The sequence below is a fragment of the Tiliqua scincoides genome, chromosome 3 (genome assembly GCF_035046505.1).
Source record: "Tiliqua scincoides isolate rTilSci1 chromosome 3, rTilSci1.hap2, whole genome shotgun sequence".
Classification (NCBI taxonomy): Eukaryota; Metazoa; Chordata; class Lepidosauria; order Squamata; family Scincidae; genus Tiliqua; species Tiliqua scincoides.
In genome coordinates this window covers 23032550-23051307 of record NC_089823.1, presented here as the reverse complement: position 1 = coordinate 23051307, position 18758 = coordinate 23032550, and the positions used below count along the sequence as shown (strand labels likewise).

Here is an 18758-nt window from a genome sequence, read left to right as displayed (position 1 = left end):
TTATTTAATAAAACGATTGGTTGCAACAACTGAGAATTCTGTGACAATGCACCTTTTCATTGGTGGAGAAAATGATTTGCCACTGCACAAAAGTAATTTCAAGGAAGCAAATGGGTAATCTTGTGCCTAAAAAGGCTGAGTAGGTTGTTGCAGTCTAGGAATGCAATGGGCAGCCCGTTTCTACCTAAATCCCCACATGGCAATTGCTAGCATGGCTTCTACTGCATCCCATGGGGGATTCTTGGTTGCTGGAGGTCTCTTTGGGGTAAGGGGACATTTGTTCTCTCCAGCAGCCACTATGGGCAACTTTTATAATTGGGTTAAGACTAGAGGCATTGGTCATTCTCTTACTTAATAAAAAGAGCTTGAGCGCCTTGTCCATAGCATGGGCAGGGAAAATGTAATTGGAAGTTTGGTTGAGGAGCTCATTGGTTTGACTTCATTTTTCTCTTGTGATAGCAAAGTGGTCTTACTTTTCCCTTGCACAGTTTCTTAATATCTTATGAGTTAATCGGGCATTCTGGGTATGCTCTGGAAGTCACAGCTGTCTTGGGGAAATTGGCATAGTGGCTCCTATTCAGGCTTTGCTCATAAAAATGAAAGGTGGGTTAAAATTTTGGATATGAATAAGATAAAAGGCACCTTGAATTTGGTTCACAGGTTTTGCTTTGGCATGGCCTTGACCAAATTAAAAAGTTTGTGAGTAGGATCAACCTTATGCTATGGATGTTGTTTGCCAATTCATAAACATAGTTTATCCTGTGCAATGGAATGTGCTCTTGAATGCCCACATAGATAGACATTCCAAGGTAGATGGAGTGGTATTGTGCTGAAAGGAACATTGTATTGAAATCTGCAATGTACTTGAATGTGTGTGTGGTGTGCAACTTATTTTGTAGTTATTTGAACTGTAGTGTGGTTCCTCCGAGTCCAATTTGATCCTTTATGATGTTCAAATTTATTTATTTGAAAAATTTATATTCCATTTTCCCATGAGGAAGCAAATGCGTAATTGGGCTTGAAAGAGGCATTCCTTTGGACTAATTTCTCCCACGTTCTTTTTGTTGTCCTCAAGACAAAACAGTTGTCCTTGAAGCTTTAAGGATCCTTGTGGAGCTAGTACTGGACTCAGAGTTGAAAAACTTGCTCTTGGAGCACAATTCCCCCCTCCCAATTAGGACCTGGGTTCACCCATCACACCTGCAGTGGCTTGCTCTGTTAGAGCCAAAGCAAAAATTCATGGTGGGGGGGCGAGGTGAGGACTTGTGTCTGCATGCTCTCTGCCACCAAAGTTTAGTGCAGCATGAAAGCAGTGCATGTGTATCACCTTCTGGTACTTATCACTTTGAGGGATGAAACTGGGACTCTTGAACTCTTGGGGGGGGAGCAATTCTAGAATTGGAGCAATTGAAAAAAAGGATTAACTGATTTCTTTCAGAAATATCAACTAAAGATTAGCTTCATTCTGAGCTATTAACTAAAACATGAACACAGTAATTTTCTGATTTCAAATTGAGTATTGTAACGCCTACTTATGACATAAGTATCCTCCATAATTTCAAATTGACTTGAAGAGATTAAAAACATTTCACACGTAAACCACTTTGATCTTTTGGTGGCTTATGTTTTACCTGGTCACATAAATAGTAACAACTACCATTAGGTGCTCAAGCGTTCCCTCCCATTGTTGCTGTATGTCAACAACAGGATAGAGCTGTACATGTGGTCTTTACAACCATGAAGCTTAGAGTGCATTGCTCATTTTCCATTCTAACCTTAGAGCTGATAGGAGCAACCCGAAACAGTTATTGCCAATGCTGCTTTATAGCTTGAGAGTATTGTACAAATACAGAAAACTGTTTGAGAATACTGCATAATTACTTTGAAACATAAACTAGTCTATAGTTTATTTAACCAGCAGTCCCCTCCCTATATTTATAGGGGGAAAAATAGGAATTGATGTAGTTATCGGGCCACTGGAGGTTGTTTTCAGGAGACCATTTCATCACTTTGGAAAGGGTAAAGGTTCTTTGTAACACTTAAATGATATGGAAATAGCATAGATGTTTGCTAATTATGCATTTCTCTCTGCTTGGCTGTTCATGTACAATGGTTGTAAAAACAAAACCCTAGCCCCAATTGCTCAGAGGGTAGCAGTGAGACCAAAGCCTTGGCAATGAGGTGAGGAAGAAAGTGATGTGGCCAGGTCTAGAAACTGGTTTGGTCCATGGTAGGTGCTGTTTGAGAATCGTCAAAAGAATTGTGCAGTTTTGGAGGTTCCAGTTAATTATCTTGGCAGTCTATAAGTTTTACCTGTGTGTTATGACATTTTTTGGTCTCTTTTAGAAAGATGTCGTAGATGAAGAAATGGCAGAAAAACTCTCAATTCGGAAAAAACGTTTTATGCAATTTGCTTCTTTGGAGTATGAAGGAGAATATTATATGACTCCAAGAGACTTCCTGTTCTCAGTGATGTTTGACAAATCGGGGCGTAAGTATGTGTTTTGTTCTCTTTGTCAAACTGTGCTATTGAATAAATGATTATTTGTTATCTAACCTGATGTAATGTGTCCCATTTTACTTTGGTGAATTCTGTGTATCACCTTGTGCAAAATTATATAATATCCTCCAGCTTTGATAGTATTTGGAGTAGTAACTATGAGTATAGTTACTCATCCTGAAGTTATTTGAAATTGCAGAGGGTTATGTCCTAAGGAGTGCCTTTTGGATTTGGTATTTTGCACATGCCTTTCAAAAGAAATTGTACAACATTGCAGTTGCACAACTGTTACTTGTATGTGTAACATCTGGTGCAAAGTGTTGTGCAGGTGCAAAACCAAATCAGGATTCTATTCAGATTCCTGTATGCAAATTTCTCACATTGTCATTTCCTTCATCGAAGTGCATGGAAGCCTGTGCATGACTTCTGGATTTCCTTAACATGACCAGAAGAATAACTTGGGATACAAACCAATATATTTGTGTAAATAGCATCCTTAACTAGTTTGTTTATATGAATGAATGCAATTTATTTTTGTTCTCCCTGTAATGCTTGGGGTTTTTCAGTTCAGTTAGTGTGAAACTGATTTTTCATATTCATCTATAAAAAAGCACTTATACTATTCAGTAATTCCCCAGGGGCCAGTCACCCTTAGTTTATCCTTCCTGATATCACAGGTAAGAGAATTCAAAATTTTTGCTTTTTTTTTGATGTTGGAGTGGGTGAGTTAAAACAAAGCTAATCTAATGCTTAAATTAGTTGCCTTCAAGAGAAGCTATTAATAAATAGGGAATTATGCATCATGGGAAGTATATCATCTGCAATAGTGAACACTGTTGGAAACTTCCAAAGTTGGGAAGTTAGGTGCCCTAACTCAAGATTATCTTTTTGTTGTCTGATTAGATGTTTTTGAACTGGAATGGGGGCACTCTTTGGTGAATAATTTTCTCTAGGAAATGAGGTGGAAAATATATGCAACTGATATTTTTAGTTGTAGTTTGCATGGTGCTTCCCCATCTAAATAATAGGGAGCAAAAATGGTATACAGATTACAGTATTTTATTCAAGGAGAGAATTAATGTGACATACTTCTTTCCTTAGAACTACAATTCTGTCATTTATAACTGCTCATGATGGAGGGTTGTTCAAAAGTGTCTGTTCCTTCTGAACATCTTTTATTAGTTGTAAGTCTGTTATAGCTACATGGAAATAGTGCATGCAAGAACACACTAGTTTAATCCATTACCATTGCAATACTAATGCAGCACTGATGTCAGGTTCATTTTGAACATTTGCGGAGGAGATGATAGATGACATAAATGTCTGTTAAAAATTTGCGTGGCAAAGGACCACACCTGCCAATAGCAAAGTAAGGAGCTGCTAAATGAGCTATACTTCATTTGTGTGCGTGTGTGTTTTTATAGTTGTAGCTGTCAACCAACACTGATTTTCTTGGCCTATGGGAAAGAATTTGTTTGCAAATGTTGCTTTGATATTTCATGTAGTTTTACTTATGCAGCTGACGATGGCCCTATGCCTATAACAATTTGCCTGTATCTGGATGGTACTTCATGGTTCTGTTGTATATTGTTTAAAGACCATATAATGGAATTTCCAAGAGAGGTGGGACATATTTTGCAAAAACATTCCGTTTCTTTTCTAAGCCAAAATTCCATCACAGGCTTGGAAGATCTGAGACTTTAAGAAGTTTCCATTCTTTCATGCTCGTAACAATAAAAATTCAAAATTGTATTTTAAGACTTTGAATGTTACATTTTGGTGCTATAAATAAGTTTCATCTTTGCCTTCAATTTGCATGAGTAAAAAGTACACAGAGTGAAAATAAACTAGAAAAGTTGAGATTTGTACTTATCAGAATCTGTTCGGTGCGTATCCCTGAAAACATTCAGTGACAATAGCCGTGGAATACCATAGTAAAGAATTAGACCTCATAGTATTCACTTGTCCACTACATTCCAGAGAGATATTTTTCATATAAAAAATGAAATACTGAAATGATAGCTGCCTTGCTGATGTCACTGGCACTACCCTGGAGCAAGTGTCTATTCACTTACTCCATAAACATATACACAGTGAATATTTCTGCCTAGATCTCGCCTTCCAGGGTTCTTCTGTTTCTCCTTTGCCGTATATCCATGCATCTCACATGACTCCTTTCACCAGGCAGATTTATCAGGTTTTCCAAGCACACATAAACTTTTGTGTAACCTATTTTGTTGATTACTACTTTCTTTTAAATCAAATAGCATAAAAGCACGTGGTAAGGAGACTCCTAAGAGCTTAGGTGTGAGTTGTGAATTTCTCAGTAGGCTTTGGGAGACAAAATGGAAATCCAGAGGCAAGATGGCAGTTTTTCCTCATAAAATGCAAATGAAGCATCCTTCTTCATTTTATTGAACATTATTCAAAACCATACTGGGAAACCAGCCCGTGTGTGTGTGTCTAGTTCCCACTCACTGCATTGATACTGTTGAGGTAGGAACAAACTCGGCCATGGAACATTGAACTTTCCCTTCACCCCTTCTAATACAGTATTACCACATGTATTACCACATATGGAAGATTCATAAGGAGGGGATAAGAAGGTGAAAGCATAGAGGGTATCACCCCCCATTCTCCGCTCTTCCCCCCCCCCCCCAGTCAATCACTGTTGCTTGTGGTGGTTCTTTAAACACCTTATTGTCCTGTTACTTGTTTTGGTTACCTTTGTTTTAGCTGCAAAAGGCTATGTAGTATGTGAAAAGTGATGTTGATGACATGAATAAGAGATACCTTGAAGTTGTGTTTGTATTTGTTCTGTGTCTAGCAGGAAGCTTTGAACAGGCTGTTCCTATTAGTTTTGGACATTGTGTTTTCCTGAGCATTATGGGAATTAGAATATTTTGAAGCTGACGGTTTTGTTCTGTTTCATATTACTTCTATTTACTCCATAAAAATCTTGAGAAATGCCACAGAACTTGATCAAAGTTCTGACTTGAGTGTTTTTTTCCACTTTTACAGGTAAAACTTTAGCCAAGAAATTGACCAAAAAGGTAAGCAACATGCTCCTGTTGTTTTTCAAAGGAACTCTTGTTCTTTCTGCTATGTGTTTTTGATGGATTCCTCTTTCACAAATGATTCTATTTGTTTTGTTTGTTCAAAGGAGGTAGATACTGCACTTGCAAGCGTTGCGAAGGCTAAACCAGGGCCAACCTTTTTTAGAGACCTTGGAGATAAAGGTAATGGAACCAGGCATCAATGGGATTTTTTTTTATTAAGGAAAACTCTGTTCATGAAAATGGGATCTTGGTGTATAGAAATTCTGCTTCACTTCCAGACAGCAAGGGACTAAATTGTTGCTTTGAAATTCATCAGATTCCCTGAGATACCATGCTAATGAAAACTTGAGTGCAGTTGTAGCCCAAATATTTTGTAGTAGAAGGCAAGAACACTGGCATTCCTGGAGGACAAATGTCCCAGGTGCCAGGCTGAGGGGGGGTACCGCACTGCCCCCCTTTCGCCTAGAGACATTTTGAGGGCTGGGGATGCGATGTGGTGCCTCCCCGACCCTCAGAAAGCCTTGTAAAAGCCTTGGAAGACAGAAAATCATCACTTTTGGTTTAGTTGAAGAAAACTGGAAGTGATGTTTTTAAGCCCTTAGAAGGCCTTCTGAAGGCTGGGGAGGCTTCCTGGCCCTTAGAATGCCTTCCAAGGGCATAAAAACATCACTTCCAGTTTTCTCTGTGAAACCGGAAGTGGGTTTTTTAAGTCCTCCGAGGCCTTTACAAGGCCTTCATTGGGGAGGCCTCCCTGGGCCTCTGGAAACAAGGTAGGGGGTAGCAGCTCAGCCTATGGGGGGGGGGGCTGGCAGCTCAACCTGTAGAAGGGCAGTAGCCTGCAGTCGTGACTCTGGGCAGTACCGGGGCTAGGTTCATCACTGGGCAAGAATCCTAAGATGATTCTGGAAATGTATAATGACAGTTGGAGTCTTTGATTTGGGATCCTGTAAAGATGAGTTTGGCTCCCTGCCTTGACCCAGCTGATATTAGAGAAGGTCTGGTTGAGATTGGTACGAGTACAATCTGAATAATGTATTGAAGTATTATAATTGGTCCGGTGGTGTTACATCTCACACTAGTGACTGCACTTTGACTTACATACATGACTAAACACAAAGGAGCGCCATTGCACCCTAGCAAAGATTTTGAATCCTACTGGGTAAGAGAGTTGTGACTCCCTTTGTGAAGGACAGGGAATTGCAAGACTGGGTGGATGGGCTCTCTCTGCTGAACTTGTCATGGTCAGTGATGCTGATCTGCACTGGTATCTGACATACCAACCGAGAAGTTGTAAGAACACATATAACACAGTAGTGCGTGAACATGCCTTAATACTCAGAGAAAACGGATATTCCTGCATATGATCCCTTGAGTCTTGGCCTTCTGTGTGCTTGAGTACATTGGAAAAGGGCAGAAAAATAGGAAATGGGTTCCCTTAGAGCAGGGGTCTCCAAACACCGGCCCAGGGGCCAGATGCGGCCCACAGCAAGCCTCTTTCCAGCCCGCAGCCATCCTCTTGTCCCCTGAAACCCTCTGGCCCACTCAACTGAACATGACCAGAACTGTGCTCTGATTGTGTTTGGAGGGTGTTCTGAGGGCCAGAGAGGTTAAATGAATGAGCCCATTCATTCATTTATTCACTCATCTAAGTTCCATCTCTAATTTATTTAAATTCTATATTTAAATTTTTGTCCAGCCCTCCACACCACACCAGATATTTGATGCGGCCCTCTGGCCAAAAAGTTTGGAGACACCTACCTTAGAGAACGAAACTGTCCTATAACTATGTGGATAACAGTGGAGAGAATATTCAATCCTATCCTTTGCTCTAAGTCCAATTTGTAGGTTGTTGTGAATTGTATGGATCCGTAGTCTTTACATAGGCATAGTATTTCCGTCTGCTCCTTGATTATCACCATTTACCATGCATTTTAGAGCTGCGTGTTTGAAAGAGAGATATTGCATTAATAGCCCAGTCCTAACCTGCACTGGAACAGGCAGACCAACTGGCCTGTGCTGTATCCAGCACAGCTTAGGAGAAAGGAACTCAGAGAAAGGAGATTATTTATCCCCTTTTGCTGTGACATGACCCCATGGGGCTGCTTGGCTCTGCGCCAGTGAAATCACTGACGCAGATCCAAGCAGCCTGGTGTAATATCAGGATCGCCAGGAGGAGGGTTAGGATCCGGCCTAAGTTGCTGAAGACGGTCTCATCCCTTCCCAGAGCTAGTCCACCCACTGGCTGATCCTCCCCCACCCACAAATGCACCTGTTCCGCACTCCTGCCATCCTCCCCCCACACTGGCTGCCCTCGGCCTGTGCAAACGTACCCCTACCTGGGTGGAATTGAGCGCCAGTTCATCTGCAGGTAAGGATTGTACTCTGAAACTAATTTCTTGCAATCATAGTTTGCTTTTTAAGCACCTCTGAGCTGGATTGGGCTTCTGCTCCCTTGCCCAATCATTCATTTTTATATAACACCTTAACTTTGTTCTGTCAAGTTTATGGATTTTTGTAAACGGAGAAATCTCTATTTTTAAGGATTAAGAAATAAAAAATCCATAGCTTTTTTACTTTTTATAAGACCCATCTTGGAAAAAAAAAAGTAACTATTCAGTGCATTGGCTTTGAAGACAATTGTGCCTCCTAGTGGAATGTCTTAAAATTCCCATTTTGTTTGTTCTTAAGCAATTTCTAACTTGTGTGCGTCAGAATTTTAAATCAAGTTTTGCAGAATTGTCCAGATCCTCTTTGCTGTAAAAGTTGGACTAAGCATACTCAAACTGAACAGGTTATATATCTGTTGCAGTATCAGCATCACATAGCTGTGTAATCCCTCCCTCATTTATCAATTTTCCCATTGTATCCCTGTAATCTTAAAATAATATTCTGTTGGTCATTTCTTCTTCATCAGGCGCTTCCCTGGGCTTCAGAATGCCTTATAAGGCATTAAAAACATCAATTCTTGTTTTATGGAGAAACTGGAAGTCACATGTTTTTCACTCTAAGGTTTAGTCTGAGCTTGCCACAGATTGTGGACAGATGTGCATGACCTTTGCTGGGCTCAGATGACCATCTGGAGGCAGGGGAGCAGAGCTCAGCTCAGCTCTGGAGGGTGGGAGCAGTGTTTGCCCATATCTGTGTTTTCACTTAACCATGGAGGGCCCTGTGGATCCAATCCATGGATAAGTGAAGCCACAGATGGGGGGGGGTGGCCTGTAATATCTCAGATAGTTCATCTGATTACAGAGCTGATTCCTTATGAAAATGTGATTTGAGTCAGCCAGGTGTATGCTGATGTTAATATATTCACCCACAGATAGAAAAAATGTTGAATATGCATGGCGTTCTTTCAAAGAGACTTAAGTTAGCCTCAAAAATGAATATTTGCACACCTTTTCTAGATAATGGGCTCATGCAGGATAACATTGTCAAGCTGTAAATAGCAGAAAATCTACCCTTTGAAATGTAAAATGGTGTTTCATTAAGAGGAAGAATTTGGAAAGCTAGGAGCTATGCAGTAGTTGCTTATAAGTTTACTGCATAACACCTGTTCATGTTGAAAGGCAATTGTTTCTGTGCATCAAAACAGAACAGTTAAGCCCAGTGGTACTACTCCTAATACAGTGTGGCTTTCACTGAACCAGTCCTCATCAAGGTGGTCCTCCCCAATTAATATTGTATTGGTTTAGTTTGGTCAAATGTTCAAATCTCAGATTGGCAATAGACAAGTCAGTTTTGGCTTTCATTTCCAATCCTATAAAATGGCACTAATTCCAATGCAGTTTGCAAGATTGGATAGGATCAAATATTATGTACCCTTCAGATGTTATGCACCATTCGGATATAACGTTACATATAAATCAGAATAAGTCATAAGCATTAGAGAGGAGTGCTTAGAGAAGTTCACATTCAGTGTCACAGGAGCACCATGGGAAGCAGTTTTTTTCATGGCCTCTTCCGCAGAGTTGGTATGAAAGTGGGGCAGGCAGATCTGGATCTACCGATAGATCTCAGAACCCTTTGCAGGAGATCTGCAAAGGGTTTTCACTCTCAGCTATTTTAACAAGACTTACAAAGGCCTACCCACTCCCAAACAAGCCTGCTGTTACTAAAAATGCATGGGGGAACCTCAGGAGTGATGTTTTGTGTATTGTGTGAAAGGACTGTGAATTCAGTTCATGTACTGAAGACAGATTCCTGGACTGCATATGTATTGGAGTTAATTCTCAGTTCATTCCTGTCCTCTTTTGTCCAATGCTGTGCATCTGGCTCCTGCAGGTAGACTTGGGGATTCTGGTAAAAAAAAAAAAAAAGATCCTGCAAGACTGACTTGCTCATCTCTGAGGCCATTATGGGGTAAAGTAGAATATAAAATCCAAAAATAAATAACTAGTATGAACTATGTGCTAGTTTCTCCAGAAGGCTGATTCTGAAGGAAAGACCATGTGATTCCCCTTGTCCAAATTGGTGTGGGCTGTTTATTCCATAGGGTTTGTGTGATGTTAAATGCGCAGAAAAGTATGTTTCACTATTTTAGTGTAATGTAAGAGTGAGTGACATCCAGAGCAACATTCCATGAATGAAAGCATTGCTCTGGATGCTACCCAGTGTTGCCTTGCACAGAGGAGTGCCAACTTCTTATTTCTCCTATTTCTGATAAATGATGGTGTAGAAACAGAGCCTTAAAAATTGCCTCACAGCAGGGGTTTTAGTCTGGGGATGTTTGGCAGAATAACACGTACACATTCCAGAGCTCGTTTAAGGAACAATTATAAAAATATTGGATACTTTATTTTGGAAATAATTATGAAGGGCCATTGGCAAGAACACTCATTTGAACTTATTCTTTAACTTTATTTTATCTAAAAAACTTAAAAGTCGGGGGGGGGGGAGTCCTTACCTATCAGGTATCTAAAGGTAAGTTGTAGAAATTGTTTCCCAGTGAATAATGTAGTTTAGACATCTGCTTTCAATACTTTCTTTCACAGGATGGTATTTAGTTTGCATGTTAAAAGTAGCTTGATTAAAACGAAGAAAATGTTATTTATTAAAGGTCTTTTAAAAAAAATTCTCGAAGTGCTCTTACAGAAGAGATGCTTGAGATTCTTTTGTTTAAGCAATACTCTTTATGTACTTCTCTGTCTTTGGCTGGCATGTTGCTATTTTGACACTGTCGCATCTTTGTGTTTGTTCAGGCTCTTCATTTAAGTTGGCCTTTCAAAGGGAAGTGCTGGAATTCTTCTTCAAAAAGGATGGGGAAAAAACAACACTTTCACCTTGCAGAAAGGACATGTTCAGATCCCCCCCCCCCCGTTTTTTAAGTGAAGCCTCTTCTTGGCTTCAGGCCCAGCAGCCCTATCAGTGCAATCTAGCAGCTTGGCAGCTTTGTGTTGCCATATTCCCCTTGAGACTTAGAGAAAATCTGGTCTTCGCTTTTCTAAGACTGCCAAAGGATGAAATACTTTGATCCTTCAGAGTAACATTAGAGTAGCTCTCCTCCCAGGTACTAAATATGACAAAGCACACTTAATTTATTCATCCTTCGTATAAACACAGAATATTTTCTGGAAAAATCCAAAGATTTAGTGCAGGCTTTTTATTAATTCCAAATAAACCCAAGTCTTTTAATGAGACGTCAACATGATGGGGATGTTGGAATAAGAAGTTCACTGCCAGAGCACTAGAACTGAGAACATGAAAATCTGACATGATTGATAAATAATGGCTATATTTTCTTTAATCAGTGCACTGTAGTAAACCAAAAACCCTTTAAAAAGGAGGGTGATTGTGCAGGTTGTACTGTAAATAGAGCACCTCAGTGTGCTGCTTCTAAATTTTACATTGTTCACATTTTTTCTATCTTATTTTAGGACTGATCTCCTACACAGAATACCTGTTTTTGCTGACAATACTCACAAGTAAGTATTTTGTTGAGTGTGCCACCTATTGCCGCATGCAGAATATTAATCATAATTTTTATATTTCCCCCATCATTTATGATTCATTAGTATGTCTTAGTTCAGTGTCGAGGCTTAATAAAGGTTATCACCCTACCCTAAATACACTGAGCTAATTTCATCTCCTCAAACTGTAATCAGTTTGACTTACTCTACACCAGCTTGGAGGTGCAACAGCATCAGTTTAACTCAATTGGGGCATGACAACTTGCCTTCAAATTATCTGCTTGCTTATCTTGCTGCTGCTGCTGCTGCTGCTCTAGCAGTGGCAACCGGAGTGGGAAAGGGAGAGAACTTCCCCAGTGTTGGGTGCTACTGTTTCAGTGAGCTTAACAACATGGAAATGGGAAGTATGGATGGGAGTATGGGAGAGCAAAATGGATGCACTTGAATCTTCCCATCTTGGAAAACTTGGGGAATCACTCTGTATTGAAATGTACATTACAAGCAGCTAGAGTTTTGAACCTGAAAATTATGGTGCCTATCGCCATCTCTCCTTACATTCAGAAAGTAGTGTAAATGGTTCTTGCGTCAGTTGACAGAAGTTTGGCTTTTGCATGTCCTTGGGCTATCAAAGCAGTTTAAAGGTTTAGACAAGCTGTAGAACAAAAGAAAGTTACAACTTGGATGGATGACACCATTAGAATATTTGTGGCAGATATCCTTATCTGAAGAAACTAGGTAGGAGTGAAATGCCGGCACTGCAGGCAGACTTCACTACACATGCTGTGAGAGCTGGAGTCTGAGTACACAGAGTTTTCTTTGCCCGATACAGTAAATACAGCTCTGATAGCACACTGGATGTTTTTCCCCAAAGGTGTCTGAAACTGAGAGAACCCCAGCAGTGAAAGTAAGGCTAAAGGTGCCAGATTCAAAATATATTCTCCTAAAAGGATCCCAAGTAGCATGAGTGAAAGAGATGTGGACTGAAATCTGGAAGAGCTATAGCTGTGTTAGATGGACCAATAGTTCAATACAAGATAATTTTGTACATACAAGTAATGTTAATAAGTGACCATAAAGTACCTAGGTGTGTGTTAAGATTTTTTTTTAAAATAACACTAGAAACCCAGTCTTCTCCTCCTCCACCACCACCACCCACCCCCGCTGGTGCAGCCACACTAAAAACGGGTGCCCTGTATTCAGGGGGGACTGGGGGACTGGGAGGCTTTGGAGGGGAATGGGGATTTAAATTCCCTTACCCCTAAATAAGCCTTCTGCTCTGACGTGTCTCTTTGGACCTGCACTAGCGATTTTGCTATTACAAATACTAGGAGAGAAAGGAGGTGGGGAGGCTGCTGCTGGAAGGAATAGGATCTGGTGAGCACCACTGATGCTGTATCTACCTGTTCCTGCAGCCTCCTTGCCCAGTTTTGGCCCACACACACACACCGGTGTGCCCTTCCCCACCATCTTACCTTCCTCAATGGGCAGCTGGAACTCTAGCAATGCGCACGGGAAGGATCTGTCCTTCCCACCATTGCCTCTGCAGTGTGCTATTCAGCTGTTTTTTTGGCAGCCAGTGTTCAAAGCTCATAGGACTGGGCTGTAGAAGAAGCACTGGAACCAATAATTTCTCACTGTATCATCAATATTCTGTTATTAGTATACATCTTTCAGTTTTTAATGAGATGATGTATTTCCTTCTGTAAATGTTCATTATACATTGAATGTAGCCTAAAAACCTTATTGGTCCAGTTTGCTTATTGTTCAGTGAGCAAGCAGAGCCAGCAGATGAATTCTGCTAGCCCAGATGAACATGGTTGTGTTAATATACATCTGTATAGCTGTACTGTGGGCCCGGTCCTATCCAGCTTTCCAATACATGCCAGTGGGGCATGTGCTGCATCCTGCAGTGAGGGGGCAGTCACGGTAGCCTCCTGAAGATAAGGGAACAGGTGTCCCCTTACTTCTGAGCTTCATTGCAGCTGCATCAGTGCTGGAAAGATGAATAGGATTGGGTCCTGTGTTGCTTTATGCTCATGCAATGGAATATAACAATTGAGAGGGAGCAGGAAAAGCAGAATAGCTTCAGAAGTCACACAGCAAGCAAGGTACATATTTCTTCAGTCCAAGTAATTAGTTGGGTTGTCCTTCAGGCCTTTGCGACTTAGGGCGCAATCCTAACTTGCGCTGGAACAGGCAAGCCAGGAGGCTTGCACTGTATCCTGTGCAGGATTGTGGCCAGCAGCGGCTTAGCCAGAGGCAAGGGGAAACTTTTCCCCTTACCTCTGAGTAAGGGCTGCTGGCCCCTATGGATCTCCTTGGACTTGCACCACCTCCTGAGGTGGCACAAGTCTGAGGAGAGCAGAGTGGCTTGAAGCTGCTTCGTTCTCCCTGGGGATTGCAATGGCCCTGCCTCCTGCTCCCCGCCTCCCCCCCCCCGTCCCTCGGGCTGCCCATTGCCTTCCCTCCCCCTGGCCAGAAATGCCTCCCTCCCCCCCTCCCTCCCCCATGCCTACATTTCGTCCTTGTGTTGGCTCATTTGAACTGACACAACAAGTTGGAGGGAAGGTGGTGCGAAGGCCTCCGTCGGCCTCTGCAGGCTGGCACTTCTCAGAGTGCCAGCCTTGCTTCCTCCTGAGGAGGTGCAAATGTGATTTACGGCACGTTTGCAACCCTCCCAGGCTGGCCCAAGGGACTTAGGCTGGCATAGGGTGCAGTTAGGATTGCACCCTTAGCATCTAAAGTGTTCAGTGTGGCAGCTGAATCCTGGAAGTGGACTGAGACCGAGACATGACTTAAACAGTACCTGAGAAGTATGATTGCTGCCTTCCCCGTGTTGACTGCACCAATTTCTTTCTCAGGCAAAGCTAGTTACAATTATCCATGTCTTAGTTATTTCTGACTTGTCTCTTTTAAGATTCTTTCGGTGGGACTGAAGACTGTTCAGAACCTTCAACTGATTATTATTATTATTATTATTAATAATAATAATAATAAACTTTATTTATATCCCGCCCTTCTCCCCGAAAGGGACCCAGGGCGGCTTACAACATGTTTAAAAACAAATTAAAAACATAATTTTAACAGCAAATAAAAACATATTAAAACACATTAACAGATACCATAAAAACAGTAGTCATATAAAAAGTCAGATAAAAAGAGCAAAAACGCAGCAAATCATAGAGGAATCAGGCCTGTAAAAATACTAAAAGATGTAGAAAAGATGTTAAAAAGGCCATGAACTCAGAAGGCTTGTTTAAACAAAAAGGTCTTCAGGCCTCGCCGAAAAGAGTCTCAAGAGAGGGAGCCATTCTCAAGTCAAGGGGAAGGGAGTTCCATAACGCTGGTGCCACTACTGAGAAGGCCCTATTTCTTGCCGTCGCCCCACGTACCTCCTTAGGCGGCGGCACTTGTAAAAAGGCCTTCTCTGATGACCTAAGAGGACGAGCCGGATTGTACGGAAGTAGGCGATCTCTAAGATAGCCTGGCCCAGAGCAGTATAGGGCTTTAAAGGTCAAAACCAGCACCTTGAATTGGGCCTGGAAACGAATAGGCAGCCAATGCAGCCCCTGGAGAAGCAGGCTGACAGTCAAACCGCCTTGCTCCAGTGACCACACGTGCCGCCGCATTCTGCACTAATTGCAGTTTCCGAACCGTCTTCAGGGGCAGTCCCACATAAAGCACATTACAATAACCTAACCTTGATGTCACCGTGGCATGGATCACCGTGGCCTGGTCTGCACGATCCAAGTATGGCCGCAGCTGGCGCACCAGCCGAAGCTGAACGAAGGCCCCCCTAGCCACTTCCGCCACCTAGGTATCCAGGAGCAGCTGCAAATCCAGGTGGACCCCCAAGCTGCAGACCTGCTCCTTCAGAGGGAGTGCAACCCCATTCAGAGCAAGCCGATAGTCCAGTACCTGCATCGAGGATTTCCGAACCAGGAGAGCCTCTGTCTTATCCGGATTTAATTTTAGCTTATTAGCCCCCATCCAGATCTTCACTGCTTCCAGACAGCGCTCTAGGCCCTCAACCGCCACCCTGGAGTCTGGAGGAAAGGAGAGATAGAGCTGGGTGTCATCAGCATATTGATGACACCCCACTCCAAACCCCCGGTTGACTTCTCCCAGCGGTTTCATGTAGATAAAAAATGCAGCTGCAGGTGCTATAAAAGGGGCAAGGTTATGTCTTCTTTCTACCCCTGTTAGTCCAGCTGCATTTGTTGCTAGTTTGTTTTCAGGTACAGTTGAAAATGCAAGTTATTGTCTTTTGAAGCTCTAAATGGCTTCAGGCCAAGGTATTTGAAGGACTACCTTCTTCCACATCAATCTGCCCCCCAAAATCTCTTGTGGCTTCCACTACCAGTAGAAGTCTGGCAAGCATCAGCTTCTGAGAGCTTCTGAGACCACATAAACATGTCTTCTCAGCAATGGTCCTGTCCATGCTATGGAACCCCCTTCCTCTGGAAGTACAATTGATGCCCATACTCATCCAGCAACATGTAAAGCTTTTGCCACACCACATTTCCAGGATGATGTGGAAGCAACCATGAGGATGATGTCTTCGGCATTACTCAAGTAATGTGTAAATCAAACTGTAGTTTACCCTTAATTTTTCTCTTGCATCTTGTAAGTCATCCGCCTTTGCAGTCCCATGGTTCTGTAACAAACCCGGTCCTGTTTATGTAGGTAGTCTGTCTCAGATAATTGGGACTCTGAAATAGAAGTTGCATCTAATAACGTTAAAGCTTCTCTGAAATGAAATAGTGGTAGATGCTGCTAATAGCTATTATTTTTAGGCTGGCTTACATGTAGAGTTCACAGTTTTAATTACTCTTGAGTCATGTTTTGAAGGTTAGCTGAGCAGCTATAAAAGCTAAGGATTGTGTTTTTGTTGGCTTTTGTAAAATGAAAGCTGAGATTCTAGAGAATCACTAAATGACCAAATCAAAATGAGAGAGAATTATGCAACCACATAAACATGTTTTACAAGGGTCTGTATAAAATGTCACTATAAAGGCAATACATGTAAGAAATATGTGCTCTCTCCACTTTAGTAGTATTGGCCTCCAGTGCTGCTACATCTTGTGCTAAACAGGGAGGGCAAATTTTTTCCCTGTGGCATTATGCATAGCCTATCTAGATCTCATGACCAATGCACATTTTCAACATTTTTTAAAAGAAAGTTTTGCCTTGTGTGCTTGCTTTTGTCTGATACTGTGCCTTTATCATACAGTGATAACAATTCCAAAAAGCACCTGTAGAAATGGATCATGAATAAGTATACAGTAGGTGATTAAAGTCCTCTCAGATAATATAATCATCAGTTTATACAGGCTGCTTTTTCAGCAGAACAAAACGGTCAAAAAAGACCATGGGCCCTATGTTACTCCCCTGTAAAAAATACATTGTGACAGGACCTCACAAAGTTAGGGAGATCCTAATTCAGGTGCAGCCTATTTATCCACAGATTTTTTATCTGTGGATTTGTCTCAGTGGGGTGGGGGAACTGAAAGTCGCACACATCTTTGCCTCCTTTGCCCTTGCTCTATTTCCAGGCAGCCCAAAACACTGCAAAAAGGCTCTGCTTCGCCCAGGCAGGGAAATGGCTCTGGAGCCCTGGAAGAGGTTCCCCTTGCAAAGGAAAAGTAACACTCCTGGAGCCCCTGAGCCAGCGAAGAGGGGAAGGGAGGGCCAAAAATCTCTGTAGCCAGAACTAGTGCAGCAAGGTGGATCTCTCACTCACTTACACAGGGGCAGGTGTGGTAGCAACAGAGAGGATTGCTTTAAAAAACCCAGAGAGTGTTTGCCAAATCCCCCCCCATTGAGATGGTGTAGGCAATCACGACACAAGCACCCCCCCCCATGGTGCAGGCAGTCACCAACACAAGCAAGCCTTCCCACCAAGCAAAGCATGAGATTTAGCCTACAATCCTCTCCACACTTTCCTGGGAGTAAGCCCCATTGACTACAATGGGGCTTACTTCTGAGTAGAAATGCATAGGGCTGGACTCTTAAAAGATCAGCATCCCATGTGAATGAAGCCAGGCAGCTGGCAATGGGGAGGGCTGAGTATGGAGGGGAGGGGATTGATAACAGCTGCCTTAGTTTCCTTCCATCTGGAAGTGTCAGGCTGCAGTTTATTTCCGTAACTCTACTGAATTTAGCACAACACGTTTTTTGTTAATCGCGCCAAGTCACAGAACGGAACTAACGCGGATAAATAGGCTCCACCTGTATGTGAAAGTATCTAAATGAGAGTACCTCTACCATATTGGAAAACTTACAGCCATTATCTAACCTCCCATTTCTGGGCAGAAATCTCAGCATCTCATCTCTAGACCTTCCTGGACGAGATTGATTAACTGGACCTTTTTAAATGTGATTTGAAGGCTGATTTGGGGACAGAAACCCTGGTGGATATTCTATGCCAGGGCCTATATAGGAGGAGTGTGTCGGTGTGGATCCTGCTGGTCCCTCAGCAGCTTTTGACTCCATAAGCCATGTTGCTGTGTTCTGAGTTTGTTTACTGGATTGGAATGAAGGTAGCATTTTTACAGTGGTTCCCATCCTTCCTGGTCAACAAATTCCAGAAGATGGTATTGGGGGATTCCTGTTCAGCACTCAGCACTCTGGGGTACCACAGTGTTCCATCTTGTCCCCTATGTTCAACATCTGCATGAAACTGCTAGAGAAGACCATCTGGGGTTTTGGGATATCACTAATATGCAAATGACATCCAGCTCCAACTCTGTATCATCTAATTCCTGGGAAGCTGTGGACCTCCCTTGAGTGCTGTCTGGGGGTGGTAGTAGACACGTTGAGAATTAACAAATTGGAATTTAAATCTGGACAAAACAGGGGTCCTCTTGGTTTGGAGAAGTACGATGCAGGCGTTGGATTCCATCTGCAGGAGCAGGTTCATAGTTTTCATGTCCCCTGGGAATTCTTCACATCTTTTATATAACCAGGCTGCAGTGGTGGGCTTAGGTTCCTGCACCAACTGATGCTTTACCTGACTTAGGGCACAATCCTAATCTACTGCCCAGCACTGACATAAGGGCAATGCAGCTCCGAGATAAGGGAACAAACATTCCCTTGTTTTGAGGAGGCCTCCATGAGTGCCACCCAACTGCAGGATGCTGCACATGTCCCATTGGCATAGCTATGCCAGTGCTGGAAAGTTGGTTAGGATTCGGGTCTTATAACCCAGTCCTATTCTTCCTCCCCCACCCCACCCTCTGCCAATGCAGCAGCACCAAATTGTCTACTGCTGCGTCCTATTGGGGGGGGGGA

General features: G+C 42.4%; 1 protein-coding gene across 1 annotated transcript in view; it reads left to right on the top strand.

Annotated features, from left to right (window-relative positions):
- MICU2 (mitochondrial calcium uptake 2) overlaps positions 1 to 18758 on the top strand; it is a 112135-nt gene that overhangs the window by 60975 nt on the left and 32402 nt on the right. Inside the window, exons 2-5 of the mRNA XM_066621229.1 lie at positions 2347 to 2491; positions 5522 to 5553; positions 5664 to 5739; positions 11433 to 11480. Coding sequence (XP_066477326.1) covers positions 2347 to 2491; positions 5522 to 5553; positions 5664 to 5739; positions 11433 to 11480 — 301 coding nt within the window. The remainder of the gene's footprint in view (positions 1 to 2346; positions 2492 to 5521; positions 5554 to 5663; positions 5740 to 11432; positions 11481 to 18758) is intronic.